The sequence below is a fragment of the Ailuropoda melanoleuca genome, chromosome X (genome assembly GCF_002007445.2).
Source record: "Ailuropoda melanoleuca isolate Jingjing chromosome X, ASM200744v2, whole genome shotgun sequence".
NCBI classification, from domain to species: domain Eukaryota; kingdom Metazoa; phylum Chordata; class Mammalia; order Carnivora; family Ursidae; genus Ailuropoda; species Ailuropoda melanoleuca.
In genome coordinates, this window is record NC_048238.1 from 97,155,219 (window position 1) to 97,178,525 (window position 23,307).

Genomic DNA, 23,307 nt, shown 5'->3' on the forward strand with positions numbered 1-23,307 from the left:
TAGCAAGGCATTAACATTAAGATAGGTGGGAGATTCCTGGAAGAATGTCACACGTGTCCCACCCTGGAGTGGGGGCTTGGGAGAGTTTGCGGGGTGTCAGCTTCTGCTTTGTCTTCAGCCAATCTTCTGCTCCCTCATCATCTTCCTGCTTGCTTTTGGGCAGCTGTGTTTTTCAAATGAAGATTGGCTTTAGCTTGAGTCTCCTCGGCTTTTGCATGTGAAAAGTCTAATAGGCGCTGGTTTGTTTATTTTTCTCCTAAGCCCACAGGTCTCTTTTCTGCTTGCGGGTATAGTTTCTCGCCCGGACTTCCAAAAGAAGTCAGTTTCATCCCCGCTGCCCTACTGAGCTGCAATTTCTTCTCTTTTGATTCATAGGGACAGTTTTCATCCAAATGCCTCAACACTAGGTAAACCCTGTTAATTTGGAGACGCTGACAACCCAAGATACTCAAGTTCTTAGAAAGATGACTTATCCAGAAGCCTATGCTGAGCATTACAGGAGTTATGCAATGAAACAGGTTCCTGTCTCACAGGCATAATGCAGTAGAAAAAGCAAGGGCTATAGATGCAAAAGAGCTCAATTCTTGTCTAGAAACTGCCCCTGGCAATCCTGGTGACCCTGAGGACGTCATGACTTACAACTCAGGAGGCTCGGGCCAAGTCTAGCGACGACTTTCAGGGGCGGCGGCCCTCAGTGGAAGGGGGGGTTCCCTGTAGAAAGGACTGCCGGCCGCCGGAACGCTACCGGATCGATCCGCACTTGGCGTCAGGGCCACAGGATCGCGGCACCTGCAGTCGGTGGGGTACATGCCTCCCGGGCGACTAGAGTCTTCCGGGGCTCCCCCTGGGCCTCCAGCGGGCCTGGGGAAGGGCGTGTTCGCGTCCCGGCTGGAGCCGGAGCACAAGGCCGCGCCCCCGGGGCGGAAAGGAGCCGCGGCACGGTTCCCGCCCAGCTGCGCGGAGGCGCCACAGGTAGAGAGACGGCGTTGGCTGGGCGTGGCTGTCACGAAGCCGCCGGAAGCGCATTCTTTCTTTTCCGGTTGGGCCAGGTCCACAGACCGCGACCCCAAAATGGCGAGTCGGGGTACAGTCTCGGGGAGCTAGAGGGATCAGGTGGGGGACCGGTCCTGCGAGGCTCCCGAGCTCGGAGCTGCCCTCGCCAGGCCCGCAGGGGCGCGGGAACCGGCTGCTTCCTCCCCGGGGCGGCGGGGAGGCGTGGCGACGTTGCCGCCGAGTCGAGGAAGAGGGAAGCGGCGCCCGCGGAAGCCGGGGCTGGGCGGAGGTAATGGAGAAGCCGCGTCGCCCCTGGGATTTAGTGGCGCGCGCCCCCGGCGCTGCGGGCCTGCACGCGCCACTGGCGGCCCCCGGGGCGGGAGCGGGGGGCGGAGCCGGCAGCCTCCCGGCGCGTCGGNCAGGGATGCGCCCCGGACACCGCTGGGGGCCGGCCGCCCGCGGAGTGCTCGGGGGCACGCTGGTGGGGGCGCGCGAGGGCGTCGCGGATCCGTGGGGGGGGGGGGGAGGCAGCAGTGTGTCCCGCTGCACCCGGCCAAACTCCCCCGTTTCCGCTGGCTGATGGTCAGGTCGCTGGAGAAAGGGCCTTTCAGCCTCAAAGACGTTAGCTTCTGCTGACGTAGAAGTAGGGCAGGCGTCCCCATGCCTTCTGAGCCTGCACAGGCAGCAAGAAACCAAGCCTTTCTCGGAATGCCCGTGGCATCCTCAAAAGAACTTCGTTGCAGTTTCTGCTGCAATACCTCAGGGAAAAGCAGCCTTTCAAGGCCACCCTTAGCCTTAGGTAAAGGTCTGTGTGCCCCTGACAAAATGTAAAGTCAGGAGAAGGGTTTCCTTTACTAGCACCCTTCCTGTCTCGGAAGAACCTTAATGATCACCCTTTCTCTCTCGTTTTTTACAAGCTGACATTGTATTCGGTACACAAGGCCAACTTGTCTTTCCAGTAAAGTAAGCAGAAAGTTAATACACGGGTACAAAATCTGCACCGGGCCCTTGATAATCTTCCCAAAAAGTACCAAAAAAAAAAAATGTTGACATCTGGTTGCTCAGTTGAGGGATATTTGCTGAGAGGGATAAGGTTACTTTTTCCCTAATTGCTTTACTTCTTTTCTGATCTGGTTGTCTCAGTTCTCCTGCCGGTATTAATAGAATGGAAAGGAGAGTATCAAATATTCCAAGAAGTAAAGGTTTCAGTCTTGGTAAGAGGATGAGAAGGGGCATAGTAGTTGTTTCCCCGTAACTAAAGACAAAAGGGGATGACCTGTTAAAATTTAGAGAAACTCACATATGCCCTATTTGTGAAGATGGGACAGGAAGCACACAGATTAAATATTGGATATTCTCAAAGCTCCTTTTAGCGCGTGGGTGCCAGTTTTTTCATCCACCAGCTTTTCCTTGACCTTTAAAGAAAAAAAGCTATCAGTTGACATTTGTCTTCTCTGTGCTGTGCTTTGTTTCAAAGCTGAGTGACCAAAAGAAATATATGTCCTGAAATAATCTGTCATCATAAGTGTCCTAACTTGGCAGTTGATTTTAAAGAGTAAACTGGACAGGTTCATTTCTGTTCATTCTTCTCTGATAACTATAAATAGCAAGTAAAATATGTGTCATGTGGCTTTCTTCTTGACATGTACTTTTTTTTCTCCCCTCCCTCAGTGCCCTTGGGGAGAAGATCCACTCAGTGGTTTTATACCAAACCTGACAAGGCCTCAGTTGTCAGAGGAGGCACCAGGAGGATGTCACACATAGGAGTAAAACTGTTCCTAGAGCAAATGATGATGAGACACCTGGAGGGGAATGCATGCTTGTACCCACACATGGAGGCTTTGTGGGGGACTAAGGGGTCTGTGAAAGAGAACTCCAGTGAGAGTAAGAAATCCAGCCCACAAATGGACAGTCTTGGTCCTGAGAGCGCTCGCCAGCACTTCCGGAGCTTCTATTATCATGAAGCACCTGGACCACTTGCGGCTGTCAGCCAACTTCAGGAATTATGCCACCAGTGGCTGAGGCCAGAGAGCCACTCGAAAGAGCAGATCTTGGAACTGCTGGTGCTAGAGCAGTTCCTGACTATTCTGCCCAGGGACACCCAGACCTGGGTGCGGAAGTATCATCCACAGAGCATCAGAGAGGCTGTGGCCCTGGTAGAGCGCTTTCAGAGAGAACGTGGTGGAATAAGTGATGAGGTGAGAAGATCCCTTTTGTGGACCATGAAATAGGGTAAAGGTGGAATTATCTAGGTTGGGTGGGTGGGGGCGGGCAATGGAGGAACGAGGTGGATTAGGTCACTCTTCTCTCATTCCTTGAGGACAGACAGGCAGGATCTGAAATCACAGGTGTGCAGCAGTGGTAGGTGACAGGTTTCAGAGTTCCTGGCCATCTTTCTTGGCCGTGGAAAAAAGAAAAGCATTTTGCCCTCTTTCGGGCCAGGGTGAACTGGCGGTGGTGGGCCTCGGCTGGCATGGCCAAGGAGAGAGGACTTGAGTTCTTAGAAACAGAAATAAAAGGCAAGACAGAGTTGGAAATGGGGGGAAATCTGAAAAAAAGAAAAAAACCAAAACGCACAGCACTTAGAGATCAAAGGAGAGAGAGGGCACCAAACAGAAGTATAAATCAGACAACTCTGGGAAGACTACAAAGGAAGAGAAGAAATGGAAAGAAAAAAGGGAAGCAGGGCTATGGAAAGAAGAAAACTGCCAGAAGGGGAGTGGACAGAATCGGTGCAGAGGGGTAGAGCCCTGTCCAGTGGGAGCACCTATCTCTGGGCCAGGAGAAAAGAGCCTCCATTGCCTTCCCTTAGTGGTCTGCCCTTGGCCTTGCTGGGAAGTGGGGAACCAGGGTATGCCCTTAGGGGATGGCAGCACACTTCCTTTCCTTGGGAGCCCACTTTGAGGAGCACAGGGCAGGATATATTTTTGGTGTTTTACTACAACGGAATCACATGGAGGGAAGTGAGAGTTCAAACTCCTCCAGTTTTTCCTCTACTGCATCCCCTTTTTCCATGAAATCCTTGGCCATGGAAGGATTGGAAGATCCAACTGGCTGGGAATCTTTTTTATTTTTATTTTTTAAAAGATTTTATTTATTTGTCAGAGAGAGAGAGTGCACAAGCAGGGGGAGTGGCAGGCAGAGGAAAAGCAGACTCCCCATTGAGCAAGGAGCCCTATGTGGGGCTCGATCCCAGGACCCTGGGATCAGGGCCTGAGCCGAAGGCAGATGCCTAACCAACTGGGTGACCCAGGCATCCCTGGGAATCTTTTTTTTTTTTTTTTTTAAATTCAGCTCCTTCTGTTTTAGAGAAAACTGAGAAGTTAAAAATGCCCTTAGGCAAGGGTCCAAGGCGGGAAAGCAAGCCAGTGAAGGCGCTGTGAGAAGAGGCAGCATGCCCCCACCCTGCCAGTGGCCTGAGCCGGGGCTGGCTGCGGAGGGGTAGAGGCTGGCAGCAGCCAGGGCTTTCTTCCTCTAATACCGATTTCCCCAGAGGATGTAGATGGTTCTTTGCAAGGAGATGGTGGCACAATGTCTCTTTAGTTTTTTTATTACTTCCTTGAATGTCACGACTTCCCGAATCTGGGCTCTACTCTTGTTCATCCCTCCACCACCACCCCCGACGAAAAGTAAGTTCTGTGCTAATGAGGATGGGGATTATTTCTAGGTCACAGCCCATGACCTGGGAAAGGAGGCAGTGCCCTTGGGAGGAACAGCAGTGGCCCCAGGCTTTAAGTGGAAGCCAGCAGAGCCCCAACCAATGGGTATGTTCCAGAAAGAATGTTGGAATACATACCGGGTACTACAGGAACAGCTGGGCTGGAATACTCACAGAGAAACCCAGCCTGTATATGAAAGAGGTGAGGCGCTTCATAATAATTCTCTTCTCCTGGGCGCTGTGATAGGAATCAGTTCAGCTGGCATATCATGGGAATTTTCCAGGTGCCCAGCCTTGCCAGCTGTTAGGATGGCTCTCAAGTGCGAGGACAATAGGCCAATGGTGGGTGAAAGTGAGGGTCAGCCTGGGGTGCAGAAGCAGCCAAACCAGAGATCCCCGGGATTCACACCGTGGACCTTGCTCCTTAGAAATTTGAGAGAAGACGGACTAGGGACAGGCGGGGTCCTCTCACCCTTCTATGTTAGAGAAGAAACGGCTCAGAGATGGGTCATCCTGGCAGAATGGGGAGAGAATTGTGCACCAGGAAAAAAATGATAAAAGACAGAAACCAGCTACATGGGAGGACCTGAGTCTCTCATTTTCAGTCACCTCTAATTCCTGCCTTGCCCGGTAAACGGTTTATTTTATGAGAGGAAAAAAAATTCGGATTTCCCTTTATTAATTTATCTCACGAAATCTGGGGAAACAGTCAACTGTGAAGGTGAGCCATCCTTACTGAATTACTCCTGAAGTTTTGTGTTCTAGAAATCAGCTCAGGACATTTGTAAACATAAAAGAGAGAAATTTTCTCTGGCTCTTTTCCGTCCACAGCTGTGCCTGCTCAACAGATTCTAGCCTTTTCTGAGCAGAAAAGCACCCCAAACTGGAAGATGGCATCTGAGCTCATCTTGCCTGAGTTCCAGGTGAGCTGTACTTTCCAACTTTTTCAGGCAGCCTGCACCTGGCCTTGTCTGTGCTTTTCTCTGCTGCCTGTGACCCGCGGCGCTTGGCAGGTGCTCTGAGGCATGTTAGCCCCAGATGTTCACCTCTAGGCAACTAGGCTTGGCATGGTGGGGACCAGGCCCCTCCCACGCTGTTTACTGATCTCTGGCTTTTTCCTTTTCTGCCATCTGACATTTTTCCCCCCTGAATCTTAATACTCTTCCTCGGTGACTGGCCTGCTGTGTAGTTCAGAGATGAGTGACAGGACGGTCTCTGTAGTGGCAAGTACTGAACTGAAACCCATTCTCTTCTTTAGAGCCTCTTGACGTTTGAAGATGTGGCTGTGTCTTTTTCGGAGGAAGAATGGGAATTACTGGACCCTCCTCAGAAGACCCTTTATAATGATGTGATGCAGGAGAACTATGAGACTGTCATCTCTCTAGGTAAAGATTCTTCCTTTCCTTTGTGTAGAAACTGAGTAATCTGGCCGCAGTTTATGGAAAACTGTCTCCTGTGGGAGCATCCCAGTGTTCCACTAGCTGTTTGGGTCTCACCTTGACGGTGTGGGGGAAAGGCAAGGCATATCCAGATCATTCAGAATAGATCCTGACTACAACCGTGTCTCCCCATCTACTGCTCTTACCATCCTAGTCTGAGCTGCCTACTCGAAGCTGTCTAGACCCTGTCTGCTTCAGTAGCCCTGGATTCCCATTCCCCATCCCATTTCACGTGCCCTCCTGAGGCTTCCTTCTCTACTTCCTCCTTGTGTCTCCACCCACAACCAGAGTGGACTAGAAAGAAGGCACTGAATCTTAGATTCTTCCCATTTAAACATATGAAAGAGTCATTCACTCTTCCTAAAAAGAGCCTGGAATTAAGATGGCAGCCCATGACCTCAAGGTTTTATACTCAGAGCGTTATTGTTACCCCCTACACCTGAAGTGATCTGTTTAGAACAAGGAGGAGAACCATAGAGCCAAGGTCCCCAAGAGTTCAAGGACAGTCTTGGAGAGTCTCCTACAGGTAAGTATATACATGGGAAGAAGAGAAATGTTCCTTTACAGGGGATTAACACTCAAGATTCTACTCCTGTGTTTTTCTTACTGAACTTCTTATTGAGATCATTGTAGATTCACATGTGGATTTAAAGTGTAATACAAAGAGAACCCGTATACACTTTACCCAGTTTCCCTCAATGATAACGTTTGCAAAAGGTATCATATAATGTCACAAACAGGATATTGATGTTGGTACAGTCTTCTGACCTTCATATTTTCCATTTTATTTGGCTGTGTGTGTAATTAGTTCTCTAAAGTTTTTTTAAAGATTTATTTATTTATTTTAGGGAGAGAGAGCGTGCGCGTGTAGGGGGAGGGGCAGAGGGAAAGATTCTCAAGCAGACTCCCCATTGAGTAGGGAGCACGATGAAGGGCTCGATCTCATGACCCTGAGATCATGACCTGAGTTGAAATCAAGAGTCGGAGGCTTAACTGACTGAGCCACCCAGGTGCCCCTAGTTCTGTAAAGTTTTATTCCAAGTGTAGGTTTGCATATTTACCTCTGCAGTCAAGATACTGGGCAGTTACATTACCGCAAGGACCTTTCTTGTGCCCTTTTATCATCACACACTTGTCTCCTGTACCTCACCCCATCACTGGCCCATGCCAACTACTAATCTGTTCTACATTTCTGAAATGTTACCGTTTCAAAAGTGTTACATGACTAGAACCATAAAACGTGTAACCCTTTGGCCTTAACTTTTCTCATTCAGAATAATTCCCTGGAAATTGATCTGAATTGTTGCCTGTATCAATAGTCGATTTTGTTTTTAATACTGAGTAGCATGCCATGATATTGAGAGAACATGGTTTGTGTAACCATTCACCATTGAAAAGAGATCTTTGCTGTCTCCAGTTTTGGGCTAGCGTGAATAAAGCCATCATGAGCATTTGTGTGCAGGATTTTTTATAGAGATAAGTTTTCATTTCTCTGGAATAAATGCCTTAAGAGTGCAATTGCTGGTTCATATGGCAATTACATGTTTAATTTCCTAAGCACGTGCCAAACTGTTCTCCACAGTGACTGTACCATTCCACATTCCCAGCAGCAAAGGATGAGTGGTCCAGTTTCTCCATGTCTTGCCAGTGTTTATATGATCTCCATTTGATGTTTGCCATTCTGATCGGCGTGTAGTGTTAGGCATGTTATCTCGTTGTGGCTTGGATTTGCATTTCCCTAATGGCCAACGATGTTTTATAGCTTTTCATATGCTTATTTGCCATCTCTATTTTCTCTTCAGTGAAATATCTTTTACCCATGTTTTAATTGGATTGTTTTTTAACTGTTGAGTTTTGAGAGTTTCTTCTATATTATAGATTCTAGCGCTTTGTCGAATATGTAGATTGCAAATAGTCTCTCCAAGCCTGTATATTGTCTTTTTAATCTTCTTCCCATGGGCTTCCACAGAGTAAAAGGTTTTTCATTTTGATGAGGACCAATTTTTCATTTTTTTCCTTTTATACATTGTATTTTGGGTGTCAAGGCTAGAACTCAGACTAACTCTAGATCCCTAAAATTCTCGGCTGTTTTTTACTAAAAGTTTTATAGTCTTACATAAGTCCTTGATCCATTTTGGGTTAATTATTGTATGAGGTGTGAAGTTTAAGATGAGGTTCAGTTTTTGGCCTATGGAGGGCCAGTTGCTTCGGCTCCATTTCTTGAAAAGGCTGTCCTTCCTCCATTGAATTGTTTTTTTTTTTTAAGATTTTATTTGTTTATTTATTTGTCATGGGGGAGGGGAGCAGCAGGCAGAGGGAGAAGCAGGCTTCCTGCTGAGCAAGGATCCCAGGACCCTGGGTTCCTGACCTGAGCTGAAGGCAGAGAGACACTAAACTGGCCAAGCCTCCCAGGTGCCCCCTCCATTGAATTGTTTTTGCACTTTTGTCACAGGGCAGTTGAGTATATTCGTGTGCATCTGTTCTGTTCCATTGAGCTCTGTGTTTGTGCCTCTGCCAGTGTTGCCCTGTCTTGATTACTGCAGCTATGTAATAGCAAAGCCTTAGTATCAGTCAAGTAGACCGATTCTTCCCACTATACTCTTTCTTATAAAATAAAATTTTCTTTTAGCCCTTCTAGGGCCTGTGCCTTTCCACGTAAATTTTAGAGTAAGCTTATCTATGTCTACAAGAAACTTTATTGGGATTTTGCTAGATATTACATTAAACCTATGTATTAGTTTGAGGAGGATTGATGTCTTTACTACGTTGATTTTTTTGATCAATGAACACAGAGTGTGTCTATTTATTTAGGTCTTCTTTAATTTCGTCAGCTTTTTGTAATTTTCAGTGTACAGATCCTTTATGTGTTTTGTTAAATATAGGCCAAAGCATTTCATTTTCACTGGAACATCTGTAAATGGTATTATTTTTAATTTTGGTTTCTGTGTGTTCATTGTTTTTATATAGGAATGCCACTGATTTTGTGTTTTGATCTTGTATTCTGTGATCCTAGTAACTAACTTATTATTTTTGAGAGTTTTTTTGTAGATTCCTAGAGATTTTTACACATAATCACATTATCTGCAATGCCTTTTAATTTCTTTTTCATGCTGTAACTGCAGTGGCTCCACCTTCCTGCTGTGTTGAGAAAGAGTGGAAAGAGCAGACATCCTTGGCTTGTCCCAATTTTATCATGAAAGCATTAAGTTTTTCACCATGACCTATTTATGTTAGTATGGTTTTTTGTTGTTGATACTCTTATCGAGTCAATATAATTCCTAACTTTGTGTTTTTATCATGAATGGATATGGAATTCGAGAAACACTTTCCCGTGTCTTTTGATAGAGTATGATCTTTAAAACATTATGTTGATTGATTTCAAATGTTGAATCAGCTTTGCATACTTGCAGTAAATCCTTCTTGATCATGGTATATAATTCTTACATATTGTTACATTGTTTGCCAGTATTTTGTTGAGCATTTCTACATTTAAGTTCATGGGAGATGTTAGTCTGTAGTTTTCTTTTTTTTTTTGAAGAAAGCTTTATTTATTTTAGAGAGAGAGAGCACATATGCGTGTATGAGAGGGGGTGGCGGGGGAGGGACAGAGGAAGAGAGAATCCTTAAGCAGACTCTCCGCTGAGCGTGGAGCCCGAAGTTGGGCTCGATCCCAGGACTCTGGGACCATGACCTGAGCCAAAATCCAGAGTTAGCTCCTTAACCACCTGAGCCACCCAGGCGCCCCAGTAGTTTTCTTTTTTAGTATTGCCTTTATATGATTTTGCTATCAGGGTAATACTGGCCTTATAAAATGAGTTGAGTAGTATTTCCTCCTTCTTTCTGGAACAGATTGTAAAATTGGTGTTAATTCTTTAAATATTTGGTAGAATCCTCCAGCCATACCATATGGACTTGGATTTTGGGGGGGAAGCTTTTAAACTGTGAATTCAGTTTGCTTAATGGGGATAGTGCTGTTCAAATCATCTATTTCATGTTGGTTGAATTCTGTTAGTTTGTGGTTTTGAGGAATTGGTCCATTTTTTCCTAACTTTTAAAAGTCATGGACATAAGGTTGTTTATAGTATTCTCTTTTTTTTTTTAAAGATTTTATTTATTTATTCAACAGAGATAGAGACAGCCAGCGAGAGAGGGAACACAAGCAGGGGGAGTGGGAGAAGAAGAAGCAGGCTCACAGCGGAGGAGGCCTGATGTGGGGCTCGATCCCACAATGCCGGGATCACGCCCTGAGCCGAAGCCAGACGCTTAACCGCTGTGCCACCCAGGCGCCCCTATAGTATTCTCTTACCATCCTTTTATTTATTATTTTTATTTTTTAAAAAGATTTATCTATTTTTTTTAGAGAAAGAGAGTGGGGGGGTGCGCAGGGGGAAGGGCAGAGAGAGAGGGAGAGGAAGCAAACTACCTGCTGAGTGAAGAACCTGAAGCAGGGCTTGACCTCAAGATCCTGAGATCATGACCTGAGCCAAAATCAAGAGTCAGATGCCCGATGGGCTGAGCCACCCAGGTGCCCCTCTTACCATCCTTTTAGTTGCTGCAGAATGTGTAGTGGTGTATCTGATTTCTTTCCTGATACTGGTGATTTGGATTTTCCTTCCTCTTATTTTTGTCAGTTGTGATAGAGGTTTATCAATTTTAATTTTTTGGAAGAACAAGCTTTTTGTTTGGTTGTGACTTTTGCTCTGATCTTTATTATTTCCTTTCTTTAACTTGCTTTGGGTTTATTTTGCTTTTTTCTCTGGTTTATTGAGGTAGAAACTAGATTATTGATTTGAGACCCTTCCCCTTTGCTACTGTAAGCACTTGGGGCTGTACCTTTGCCTCTAAGCACTTCTTTAGCTGCATTCCACATATTTTAATATATTGTAATTTCATTTGCTTTTTTTTTCTTATTTGTTTATTAAAAATCTTGTTTTTTAGTCATCTCTACATCCACCGTGGGACTTGAACTCATGACCCTGAGATCAAGAGTCACCTGCTCTACCAACTGAGCTGGCTAGGTGCCCCTGGAATTTGATTTTCCTTTTTTTTCCCTTTTTTTTTAAAGACTTTATTTATTTATTAGTGAGGGGGAGAGAGAGAGCACACAAGCAGAGCGAGCAGCAGGCAGAGGGAGAAGCAGGCTGCCCACTGAGGAAGGAGCCTGATGTGGGACTCTATCCCAGGACACCAGGATCATGACCTGAGCCAAAGGCAGATGCTTAGCCAACTGAGCCACCCAGGCATCCCAGGAATTTGATTTTCATTCAATTATGTATTTTTAAATTTTCTTTGAGACTTTCTCTTTGAACCATGGGAAGTTTAGAAGTGTATTTTTTTTCCACATTTTTTTTAAAGATTTTATTTATTTATTTGACAGAGAGAGAGACAGCCAGCGAGAGAGGGAACACAAGCAGGGGGAGTGGGAGAGGAAGAAGCAGGCTCCCAGTGGAGGAGCCTGATGTGGGGCTCGATCCCAGAACACCAGGATCACGCCCTGAGTCGAAGGCAGACGCTTAACGACTGAGCCACCAAGGCGCCCCTCCACATATATTTTTTAAAGATTTTATTTATTTGAGAGAGAGAGCAAGAGAAAATGAGCATGAGATGGGGGAGGGACAGAGAGAGAAGCAGACTCCCCGCTGAGCAGGGAGCCCAATGTGGGGCTTGATCCCTGGACTCGAACTCTGGGATTGTGACCTGAGCTGAAGGCAGAGACTTAACCAGCTGATCCACCCAGACGTCCCTTGTTTTCACATATTTTTTAGATTTTCCTCTTGTCTTTTTGTTTTTGATTTCTAGTCTGATGCCATTTTTGTTAGATTGCCTTTTTTCACTCAGGGTGTGATTTTTTTTTTTTTGGTTCTTGATCTGGTGGGTGATTTTTGATTGTATCCTGATCATTTTGTCTTATTATGTTAAAAGAGTCTGGGTCCTTTTTAAATATTTTAATTGAACAGTCACCCTGTTTCAGTTTAGCACATAGGTTCTTTCCTACCTTTGTGGGTTATGCTTCCAGTGACAGTTAATTTTCAGAGCCTCTGAGGTGCTATTGTGGTTTCCTTGGCTTATATGGTGCTGCTAGGGCTCCCATCTGTCCCTGCTGGTGTCACCTGAGGGTGAGGAAGGTATTTACCCAGGCCAGAGTGCCTCTCAGTGGGAAAGGGGAATCTCAGACCCGCAGGGATGAAGAGGGTTCCTGGGCCAGGCCACCGTGGCTAGGTGCCTTCTGCTCATTCTTCCTGCCCACTTTGGTGTCTTCTAACTGGGGTTCTGATGCTGGCAGGCTTCCCATTCAGACTGGTGAAGAGGTAAGCCTATCCAGGCAGCTTTGTGTTGCTAAGTTAAGGGCTGGAAGATGCTAGCTCGGGTTGCCTTCTTCTGGCGGCTGTGGGGATATAGGACACCCTGCTGAGTTACTCTGCTAGGCCTGGAATTCTGTGTTGGTCATGGCTTGCATTCTTTCATTGGCTTGTTGTACCCAACAGGGAGGATCAGGAGGAAATGCGTCTCTGCCGTTTTGTCCATATTGGACCAGAAATCACTTGTTCTGTGTTTTTTTAAAAGCAATTATCATTGATTTTTCTCTCCATTCCTATAGTTTTCTTGTTCTGGGACACAGACGGCTGACTCTTCTGTTTATTCCAACAGGGTTAAAGCTCAAAAATGACACTGGAAATGACCAACCTATATCTATTTCTGCATTAGAAATGCAAGCATCAGGAAGCAAAGTATTAAGAAAGGCCAGAATGAAAGTTGCCCAGAAAACAACAGGCAAAGAAAATCATGGTGGTACACGCAGGGTACGGAGACGGCACCGAGCTTTTCTAGGGAGGAAAAGAAAGAAACTTTCAACTTGTAAACAAGAGCTTCCAAAACATAAGGATCTTCAAGGGAAAGGCCATGCAGGAGAGAAACCTTTTAAGTGTCAGGAATGTGAGAAAAGCTTCAGAGTTAGCTCTGACCTTATTAAGCACCAGAGAATTCACACTGAAGAGAAGCCCTATAAATGTCAACAATGTGATAAGAGGTTTAGGTGGAGTTCAGATCTTAATAAGCACTTAATGGCACACCAAGGAATAAAACCATACAGATGCTCCTGGTGTGGGAAAAGCTTCAGTCACAACACAAATCTACACACACACCTAAGAATTCACACAGGAGAGAAGCCCTTTAAATGTTACGAATGTGGAAAAAGATTCATTCAGAACTCCCACCTTATTAAGCACCAGAGAACCCACACAGGTGAGCAGCCATATACTTGTAGCGTATGCAGGAGAAACTTCAGCAGGCGGTCCAGCCTTCTTAGACACCAGAAACTCCACAGGAGAAGGGAATCCTGTCCAGTATCTCCAGTCTGAAGAAAGTCACCGTGTGGATCTTGACCCTAGAGGTGACGAAAGAGTGTAAAACTATGAGGCACCAATGATAGGAATTTGTCACCCATAGGAAATTTGGGAGGGGTTCATGTCCTACTTCACAGAAAGGAATCTAAGCTGTCTCTCATGTTCAGCATTGTATCTTCAGTGCCTAGCACAAGACTGATAACACAATGAGTACTTGATCAATAAAAGAGTGGAAATATAGCTATCATCTATCTATAGTTATCTATTCATCTATCTGTCTATATATCTGTTTGGTTACTCAGTTTCCCCACCCTCGGTGATCTAAGTTCTTCAGGTATCAGGTGCTCAGCAAATATGTGATGGCCCCGAGTCCTACTCTCATTCTTTCTCAAGAGAGGTGGAAAACAAGAGTATTCAGGTCCTCTGAAGGGAGCTTAGCGAGAATTACTAAGCTGGAGAGAGTTTCTATGGCTATCATTCTGTCGACATGAACAGCCAAGCCCAGGGCTGAGGGAATTTATTCTCCAGCAGGAAGAGAGCGTTCGGTGTGTGCCCTGGGAGAAGTGCCCCCATTCCAGTGGCCGTTCCCGTGAGCGCCCACTACCACAGTGTTTTCTGTCAAGGAGTTCCAAGCAGCAAGCGAAGGCCTGAATGCCACCACAGACCTAGGGACCTTGCAAGTGCTTGATGTCTCTCCTGCTGATCCTCTCAACACTGAGGTAGGTATATAGAATGAAATGATGAAGGAAACAGTCTGGGCCCACATCCACATACTTGTCTCTTTGTAGAAAGCCCAGGGCCGTGGGAAATGGCTTTTTTTTTTTTTTTTTTTTTTTTTACTTTTCACCATGTAGACTGGAGGCTTTCAGATTGGTACCACACTGCTCCAGGGCCTAAAGGGAAGCCCATTTTTATGGCTGCTCAGCCACAACCCCATACACTTTGGATGCTCTTCAGCAAAGTCTGGAAGTTTTGTAAACGGATGTACTGAGAATGGCAAGGTGAGCCCCGTGGCCTCGGCACACATTGGATAGCAGGAGGGAACATCCGGAAGTGTCAGAGCAAAGTCAGGCCCGCGGCCTAGAGGGCTGCCCCCATGAGAACTAGGTCAGATGGAAACTGTTTTGTGATACTGGTAGTTTCTCTTCCTTCCCCATTGGCCTCAGGGATTATCTCCTGAGAAGACAGTGACATGTCAAGGGCAGGGCAGGGAAGTTGGAGGACATGGATTTATAGCTATGTCAGATTCTAGTTTAAGATGTTGGCCAAGGCTTAGATATATTTATTATTTCATAAAATTTTACTTTCTTAATGAAATGGAATGTTTCATGTTAGACATGAAACAAAACTCCATGGTTACTAAATCACCCAGAGATGGCAGTCACTTTTTTGGCATAGATATCTCCAGATGTTTTTTCTTTTTTTTTTTTTTAATTTTTTTTATTTATTTGACAGAGATAGAGACAGCCAGCGAGAGAGGGAACACAGGGGGAGCGGGAGAGGAAGAAGCAGGCTCACAGCGGAGGAGCCTGATGTGGGGCTCAATCCCAGAACGCCGGGATCACGCCCTGAGCCGAAGGCAGACGCTTAACCGCTGTGCCACCCAGGAGCCCCTCCAGATGTTTTTTCCATCAAGAGACCCCTCTATGCCTGTTTTCAGGCTTGTGAAATGGGAATGATAATTCTATCCTTTCAGGGCTGCTGTGAGGATCAAAGGAGATGTGAGCGTGCCTCACACTGAGGGGCCACAGTCGGTGTTCCATAAACATTTGGAATATTCTTCCTTCATCTTTCAGCTAGTTTTTTTTTAAAGATTTTATTTATTTGTCAGAGTGTTTACAAGTGCGAGCACATGTGCACAAGCAGGGGGAGCAGCAGGCAGGGGGAGAAGCAGGCTCCCCACTGAGCAGGGAGCCCGATGTGGGATTTGACCCCAGGACTCTGGGATCATGACCTGAGCTGAAGGCAGATGCTTAACCAACTGAGCCACCCAGGCGTCCCTCAGCTAGTTATTTTCAAAAGAAGATCAATTAGGCAGAAAAGTTAAGCATCCTTAATTAACGGTGTTTCCATCATTCCCAGCTGTTTTTTTTTAAGCCTTTTCGTGGTGGTCAGAAGGGTAGCCTGGTATGCCATTCTTTTCTAGAGATACCTCTCTCTAGTCCCTGTGAACCAATAAGCTAATGTCCCCATTGAGCTGGATATACTGCTAGCGAGTAACAGAACCAGAAATAGACTAGAAGCCCCCAACTTGACATATCTGCAATGTGGCCAAGAAGTGATGGCGAGGGGTGGACTTGTTGTGGACACTATTTGCACAATTAGGTGTATCCATCCTCAAACTAATGGGAAAGGAAAGAGGTGACTAGAATGGCCACTAAAAAGAATGCAAGCACTAAGCCCAGAGGAGGAAGTGACCCAGAAGGAAAGGATCCCATTGTATTCCTGAAGGCTTGGAGACCGACGGCCCCACCATCCCTTCTAGAACTATCTGAGACTGTGCTCTTGGAACTAAGGGGCAATTCGACTCCTTTCCGAGGGCACTCTCTTTGTGTGACTGTCCGGTACCACCCTGGACGACTGCTGTCATACCATCATTCAAAGGACCTTCGTTCAAGTAGCCTTTAGAAAGAGGAGATTGACTCAGAAATTGAAGGAAGTATTGTATCAGTGGAGCCAGGAGTTACTGCCTGCTTGATGGGATTTGGCAGAGTTCCTGAAAATGAGTCTGCAAAAGGCCACTCCTGTTTTCTTAAAGCTGCCAACACCCGTTATCACACCTGTTAGCGTGAAAGCTCATTTTGGAGGTCCTCGTCTATACTGGCATCACCAGAAAAGGTAAAAACCAGGGGGTCTAGAGATCAGGCAGGAAGCCTGTTAGATGCAAATAGGCAGAAACAGGAAGAGAATTGAGGATTCCCGGTTCTGAATTTAGACTCTACCGCCCTTTGAATGCAAGGGCTCCAGGAAGAAAGGACATTCTCGTCCCTGTGGTCGTGGGACAGGATTTAGAAGTTGGGGCTCCTGGCTGACCTATCAGTACCTATTTTTTCCCTTTCAGCCCTCTGACATAGCTTCCTAGGGCCTCATTCCCCAAGCATCCTGACCACTCGTGTCAGCTCTATCTGAGGAAAAGGAGGAGAGACAATGGGCACTAGGGAAAGAACGGAATAAAGGAGAGCAATGTCATGCTGCTTTATAGTGCCCACCACCTTCCCAGCATGTGGCTAAGGGATGGCAGCTCCACTGCCTTTCTGAGGCCACGACAGGAAGACGGCACACAAAAGCTTGGAGACTGGAAGAACGGGCTGATTTGTCATCCAAGGGGCAGAGTGAAGAGGCAGAAGTTTCCCAAGTTCAGATCCCACGGGCAGAGAAGGGACTGAGGAGACAAAGGTGGACCTGAGCCCGGTGTGAGGGCTGTGGGTTCATATCCCAGCGTCTGAGCTCCTGTCCTTGGGAAGTGAGGGGCATCATGGGAAGGTGGGCTGGGCGGAGAGGAGGAGCAAACGGCTGGGCGAACAGAGGCCTGCCATCCTCTCCCACTCGGGTCTGCATCTGTAAGGCTGAGGTTGGAGGTCCAGGGCTCAGAGAGCCCAGTGCCGCCCCTTGCTGTGGCCGAGGCACAAGGGCATGTCTGGGTCCAGGCCCGTTCATGCAGGGCCCAGGTCTTTACCCTCTGTCTCCCAGCACACCATGGCACGGCTGCTACCCAAGAGCCTGTTTGGGTCCCTCTGCAGTGACTGCTGCAGTCGCTTAGGGTTGTATCCCCTACTCCAGTCACGTAGTACACTGGCACTGAAGGGCCCTGGGAAGCCGAGGAGACCACGCTCCTTATTTTACAGAAGAGGCAACTGGAGCTCAGGGAGTTTCCCTTCCCAGGGCCTTGTGGCAGCGGGAGGGATTGAAATAGTCTTCCCAGCCCCAGGCCTCTTTCTCCAGACAGGACGCATTCAGCTCCCGGCAGTGGCTTCTTGGAAAGTGTCATTCTTCAGCCTCTTGGCTGTCTCCCACAGGGTGAGGAATCCCTTCTGAGCGATGGTCTGCTTTGTTCTTGGAGGACCCCAAACCCTGTTCTCTCAAGCTAACCCCTCAGGTGGGAGGTTCCACTTCCGAGCTCTTTACGAAAGAGCTGCCCTGGTAACAGGTGGTGCCAGGCCTCCAGAAGTACATCTTGTCCCTGTACATAGACGAGGACCAGGGAACCATCCTTCTCCTACCCATTCTTCCGCGTAAAGGGGGCTGGGACTCATTGGGAGAGTCCCGGGAAGGGCCGGACGTGGGGGCACGTCCCTGGAGAGGCAGCCTCTCCTCAGAACACCCCACCTCCTTATTTCTGTGCTACGTGTTCATGAATCTTCCTCCAACACAGTGGTCACCAAGTCACTCTCCACTCAAGCTTCCAGCGGCCCCCAGTTCCCACATCCTTTATGTCCTGTTCCCTCCTCGGGTTTCCAGGCCCTTCTTCACCTGGCTCCATGACAGCCAACTCTCTTTCCTGTCCTCCAGCTCACAGATCTGATGCTGAGCCACGCTGTTAATGCACCTTCTGTTAGTCTTTGTTTTTAATCCCCCATAGGGCCTCCCGACCTGTCCAAATTCTTCCTTCAAATGTCACATCACATCTTCCTCCTTGCGCTTCCCAAACTCACTCCATACTGACTGTCCTCTTCGAACAGCATTTAAAACCCAGATTTTGTTAAAACACATTGCTGGGCCTCAGCCCCAGAATTTCTACCTCAGTTGGCCTGGGGTAGGGCCAGGAAGTAGGCATTTCTGACAAGTTCCTACCTGATGCTGACGCTCTGGCACGCCCCCTTTGAGAACCGCTGTCTTAGAACACCTCTCGTGTACTTCGTCCCGTGGGTAGAGATGGTCTTGGAACCTCAGGAGCTAGCAGCAGCTGCCCCGGGGCTAGATGTCAATACAGACTCCCCGAACGTATGGGGCTGACCACTTTAGGGTTAAATGTGAATTTCATCTGCACTTCACTCTCCTATAATTGGCAAATCGTTACCCAAAACTAAGTGTGGCCTTAAAGGCTCTCGGTGTTTCCTGACTTTCGAGGTTTCCCTCCCGTCTCCCTGATCTTGCTGTCTGTTTCAGCCTCTGGGACTGCCAGCATGCCGGCCCTCCTTGCCACAATCTGGACATGGGCCCACGCTGGCGGTGGGTCCTGGTGGATCAGTCACCACGAAGCTGGCTGCACTGCAAGGACCTCTGGGATCTGGTGGCCCCCGGGAGTGGCTCCGACCGAAACACCTCAGAAGCATCTCTGCAAAACTGGCTTTTCTCCTTCCCGGTGCTATGTCTCCTCCAACGTCCTGCCTGCCAGCCTTTTGCAGCTCAGCCCACGCAGCATGCTGCCCTCCCTGGAAAATGACCTTGGCAGAGGTCATAGAGCAGCTCAAAACGATGCAATAGGGAAGCACAGGGGCCTGGAGGTCTCCAGGGAGATTGGCCTTTCTCTGAGTCCTCCTCACTCCTTCCTCATTTTGGAGATAGGTGGGGGCAAAAACCATCCAGTGCTCCAGAGGTGAACTTGACAATTGGGGCAATTAGGTAGACCCTGCCCCCTCGCCCCTGTAGGTCAGCAGCAGCCTGGATGCTTGGAGACGCAGTTTGAGGAGCCAGTTCTTTTTTTAAGATTTTCTTTATCTGAGAGAGCAAGAACGGGGGACGGGGAGAGGGGGAAGGGACCCCAAGATCATGATCCGAGCCGAAGGCAGCTGCTTAACCAACTGAACCATCCAGGCACGCCTGAGGAGCCAGTTCCGTGGAGTCCTGTATGCCCAAGGTTCACTTGCGCCTGGCGGGCGGGTGTCAGGACCGCCCAAGGGAGATTGGGCATGGATAGTTTTACAGGAATCTATTTCTGAGTACTTAGTTCCATACGTTCTTCCTAAAACTGATGTGGGGAAAACCCGAAGGGGGGTTCTCCATCCCCACCCTCCCCTTCATCACCACCTTCCGCCGCTCTTCCCTGCTCTGGTCTTCCCATGGTGCATTGCGCCAGAGTTTATCGTGTCTGAGAAGCCAAAGAGGCGTCAAAATATTCCTGGTTGGGAAACTGAATGACGAATGACTGGGCAGGGAATCCTGCATATCAAATAGTTTCCTGTGTTTTCCTTTAGACAGAATTGAAGAAGGGCTTATTAATCAACTTATCAGCTGATAGATCATTGGGAAAAAATTGGTGATGGCTCAGTACTTGCTTTATGCCATATAACTCTAAAGGAAATTTTAAAATTTTGAGTGACCCTGCCATAACAAAATTCTGTCCTTGCCCATTGACATATCTTCTCTGAAAATGAGAAATAGGGATATAATTGGTGATGAGCCAGGCCTCATTCTGGAAATAACTAATATTTATTCATGATACGAACTAATTTCAAGGAAGTCCTCTATATCATTAGGAGTAGGATTTTCAATAAATATGTATTTTTGTTTATAAGTACCCAAATTTATAATATATTTATGTTGTTTAATCAATAGTATTTAATACTTGTAATAAAAGAAACACATGGACACTTAAAGCCTCATGGTCTTAGGACATTTTCCCCCTATTTATATGTATTTTAAAGGACACTTATCGAAGCATGACACAAACAGAAAACTGCTCAAGTAGTAAGCGTCCAGCTCAGTGGTCTCACTAAGTGAACATCCTTGTAACCATAACCACCACCCAGATCAAGAACAAGACCATTAGGGGCACTCTAGGAGTGGGACGGTTGGGTCATAGGGCTTATATATGTTCAGCGCCAAAATGTGTTTCAAAATATAGCAACCTGCATTCCCACTGGCAGTGTGTGAGGGTTTCAGTTACTCCTTGTCCCTGCCAACATTTGAAACTGGCTGTCTTTTTCATTTCAGCCATCGTGGTGAGTAGAAGGATTGTGATTTTAATCTGCATTTCCTTGATCAATTAAGACGAGCACCTTCTCACGTGTCTAATATGTGACTAGTGAGTATTTGAATATACGTTTTTGCAAAGTGCCTGTTAAGTCTCTTGCCCGTATTTCTATTGGGTTCTTTTTTTCCTACCAATCTGTTGGATTCTGAATTTGAGTCCTTTGTTGGATGCATGTCCTGCCGGTACCTTCTGCCACTCCATGACTTGCTGTTTCACTCACTTGATGTCCCCTAATGAAGAAGAGTTCCCCGTTGTAGTGTCTTCCAATTCATCAGTATTTTCCTTTGTCATTAGTGCTGTTGGAGTCTTGGTGCAGAAATGACCACCTATGCCAAGGTCATGAAGATATTTTCCTATGTTGTCATTTACAAGTCCTGTTATTTTACCTTATACATTTAGATCTAAAATTCATCTGGAATTGACTTCTTAAACAAGACGTGGTATATGCAGTGGATAATTACATAGCCAAAAAAGGAATGAAATATTGTCACATGGATACATGACGCAAAGGACACCTGCTGCAACATGTGGATGGATGAACCTCAGAAAACAATATGCTAAGTAAAAGAAATCAGGCACCAAAGGTCACGTACTGCATGGTTCCATTTATATGAAATATTCAATATAGGTAAATCCATAGAGACAGAAAACAGATTAGCGGTTGCCAGAGGCTGGGGAGGCTGGGAGTCTCCTTTGGGGTAAAGAGAATGTTTTCAAAGCAGATGCGATGGAAGCACAACCTGGTGAAGGTACTAAATGCTCCTTTAACTGTACATTGTTTTCCAAGGTCCATCCACGTTGGAGCATGTATCAGTTCCTCATTCCTTTTTATGGCTGAATTATATTCCACTGATAGATAGACCGTATTTTGTTTATTCATTCTTCCACTGAAGGACGTTTGGCTTTTTTTTGTCTTTTGGCTTTGTGCATAGCGCTGTATGAAAATTCGTGTACGAGTATTTGTTTGGATGCCTGTTTTCAAGATAATTGAAATAATTTTCAAACTAATTGAAAATCCAATTCTTTCCGTATATACCTAGGAGTAGAATTCCTGGGTCAGACAGTAATTGTATGTTTACCTTTTTGAGGAAACCTCCAAATGGTTTTCCACAGCAGCTGTACCCTTTTACATTCCCACCAGAAAGTACAAGGATTCCAATTTCTCCACATCCTCACCAAACCTTGTTAATTTCCATTCGTTTTTAATTATAGTCATACTAGTGGGTGTGAGGTGTTGTGGTTTTTACTTGCATTTCCCCAATGACTAATAATGTTGAGTATCTTTTCATGTGCTTATTGGCCATATGTATATATTCTTTGAACAAATGTCAATTTGAGCCCTTTGCCCATTTTTTAAATTGGGTGGTTTGTCTTTTTGTAGTCGAATAGTAATAGTTCTTTATATATTCTGAATAATTGGCCCTTATTACATACATGATTTGCAAATATTTTCTCCCATTCTGGAGAAATGCATCTCTTTCTTGATGCACAAACGTTTTTACTTTTACTGAAGTCCAAGTTATTTATTTTTTCTTTAGTTGACTGTACTTTTGGTGTCATATCTAAACAAATCACTGCCAAATCCAAAGTCATGAAGATTTGACCTTTGTTTTCCTCAGGATTTTAAAGTTTTAGCTCTTTGAACATTTAGGTCTTTGGTCCATTTTGAACTAATTCTTGTATATATTGTAAGGTAGGGTGTTCAGCTTCATGCTCTTTCATGTGACTATCCAGTTGTCTCAGCATCATTTTTTGAAGAGTCTGCTTTTCTTCATTGAATGATCTTGCACCTTTGTCAAAACTCAGTTGACTGTAGATGTATAAGCTTATTTCTGGACTCACAATTCTATTCAGTTTCTCTGTATATATCCTTATGCCAGTACCACACTGTTTCAATTATAATAAATTTTGAAATCAGAAAGTAGGAAGCCTCCAACATTGATCCTCTTTTTCAAGGCTGTTTTGGCTATTCGACTTGTCTTGCAATTTCATACCAATTTTATGGTTGGCTTTTCTGTTTCTGCATAAAAAGCTATTGGAAGTTTGATAGGGATTGTATTGAATTTTGTAAATTGTTTTGTGCAGTATTGCCATTTTATTTATTTTTAAAGGTTTACTTATTTATTTTAGAGAGTGTGAGTGGGGGTAGGCACAGAGGGAGAGGGAGAGAGAGAATCCCCAAGCAGACTTCCCGCTAAGCTCAGAGCTGGATGCAGGGCTCGATCCCAGGACCGCAAGATCATGACCTGGACTGAAACCAAGAGTCAGCTGCTTAACCGGCTGAGCAACCCAGGTGGCCCTAGTATTGCCATTTTAGCAGTCAGTCTATGAACATAGGATGTCTTTCCATTTTTCTAGGTGTATTAAAATTTCTCTTAGTAATGTTTTATAGTATTTATGTTACAACTCTTGAACCTCCTTGGCTAAATTCATTCCAATGTATTTCATTCTTTTTGCTATTACTGTAAATGGAATTATTTTATTAATTTACTTTTCAGATTGTTCATTGCTCGTATATAAGAATACAACTAATTTGGAGTGCCTGGGTGGCTCAGTTGGTTAAGTGTCTGACTCTTAATTTCAGCTCATGTCATGATCCCAGGGTTGTGGAATTGAGCCCTGCTTAGGATGCTCTCCCTGTCCCTTGGCTCCTCCCCCACTCATGTTCTCTCTCTAAAATAGAATAAATAAATCTTTTTAAAAAAGATTTTATTTATTTATTTGACAGAGAGAGAGACAGCCAGCAAGAGAGGGAACACAAGCAGGGGGAGTGGGAGAGGAAGAAGCAGGCTCACAGCAGAGGAGCCCGATGTGGGGCTCGATCCCATAACGCCAGGATCACGTCCTGAGCCGAAGGCAGATGCTTAACAACTTGAGCCACCCAGGCGCCCCAGAGAAAAAATAAATCTTAAAAAAAAGAATACAATTGATTTTTGCATGTTGCTCTTTTATCCTGCAACT

At 45.9% G+C, this 23,307-nt stretch overlaps 1 protein-coding gene across 13 annotated transcripts; it reads left to right on the forward strand.

Annotated features, from left to right (window-relative positions):
* The first annotated feature begins 716 nt into the window (after positions 1–716).
* Positions 717–22,509, forward strand: ZNF75D (zinc finger protein 75D). 13 transcript variants are annotated; one of them, XR_004622295.1, is made up of 7 exons: positions 717–1,282; positions 2,665–3,191; positions 4,661–4,853; positions 5,483–5,574; positions 5,910–6,036; positions 13,962–14,152; positions 14,288–22,509. XR_004622295.1 is itself a non-coding variant. In XM_034648854.1 (7 exons), the coding sequence occupies exons 2-6, from the start codon at positions 2,745–2,747 to the stop codon at positions 20,360–20,362; spliced, it is 915 nt and encodes a 304-aa protein (XP_034504745.1). In that variant the 5' UTR covers positions 717–1,282; positions 2,665–2,744; the 3' UTR covers positions 20,363–20,397; positions 20,746–22,509. The 13 variants fall into 13 exon arrangements, 9 of the variants coding, with proteins under 9 accessions (XP_034504745.1, XP_034504744.1, XP_034504743.1 ...); XR_004622296.1 differs by having other exon boundaries at positions 18,540–22,509; XR_004622297.1 differs by having other exon boundaries at positions 20,307–22,509.
* Positions 22,510–23,307: the final 798 nt, after the last annotated feature.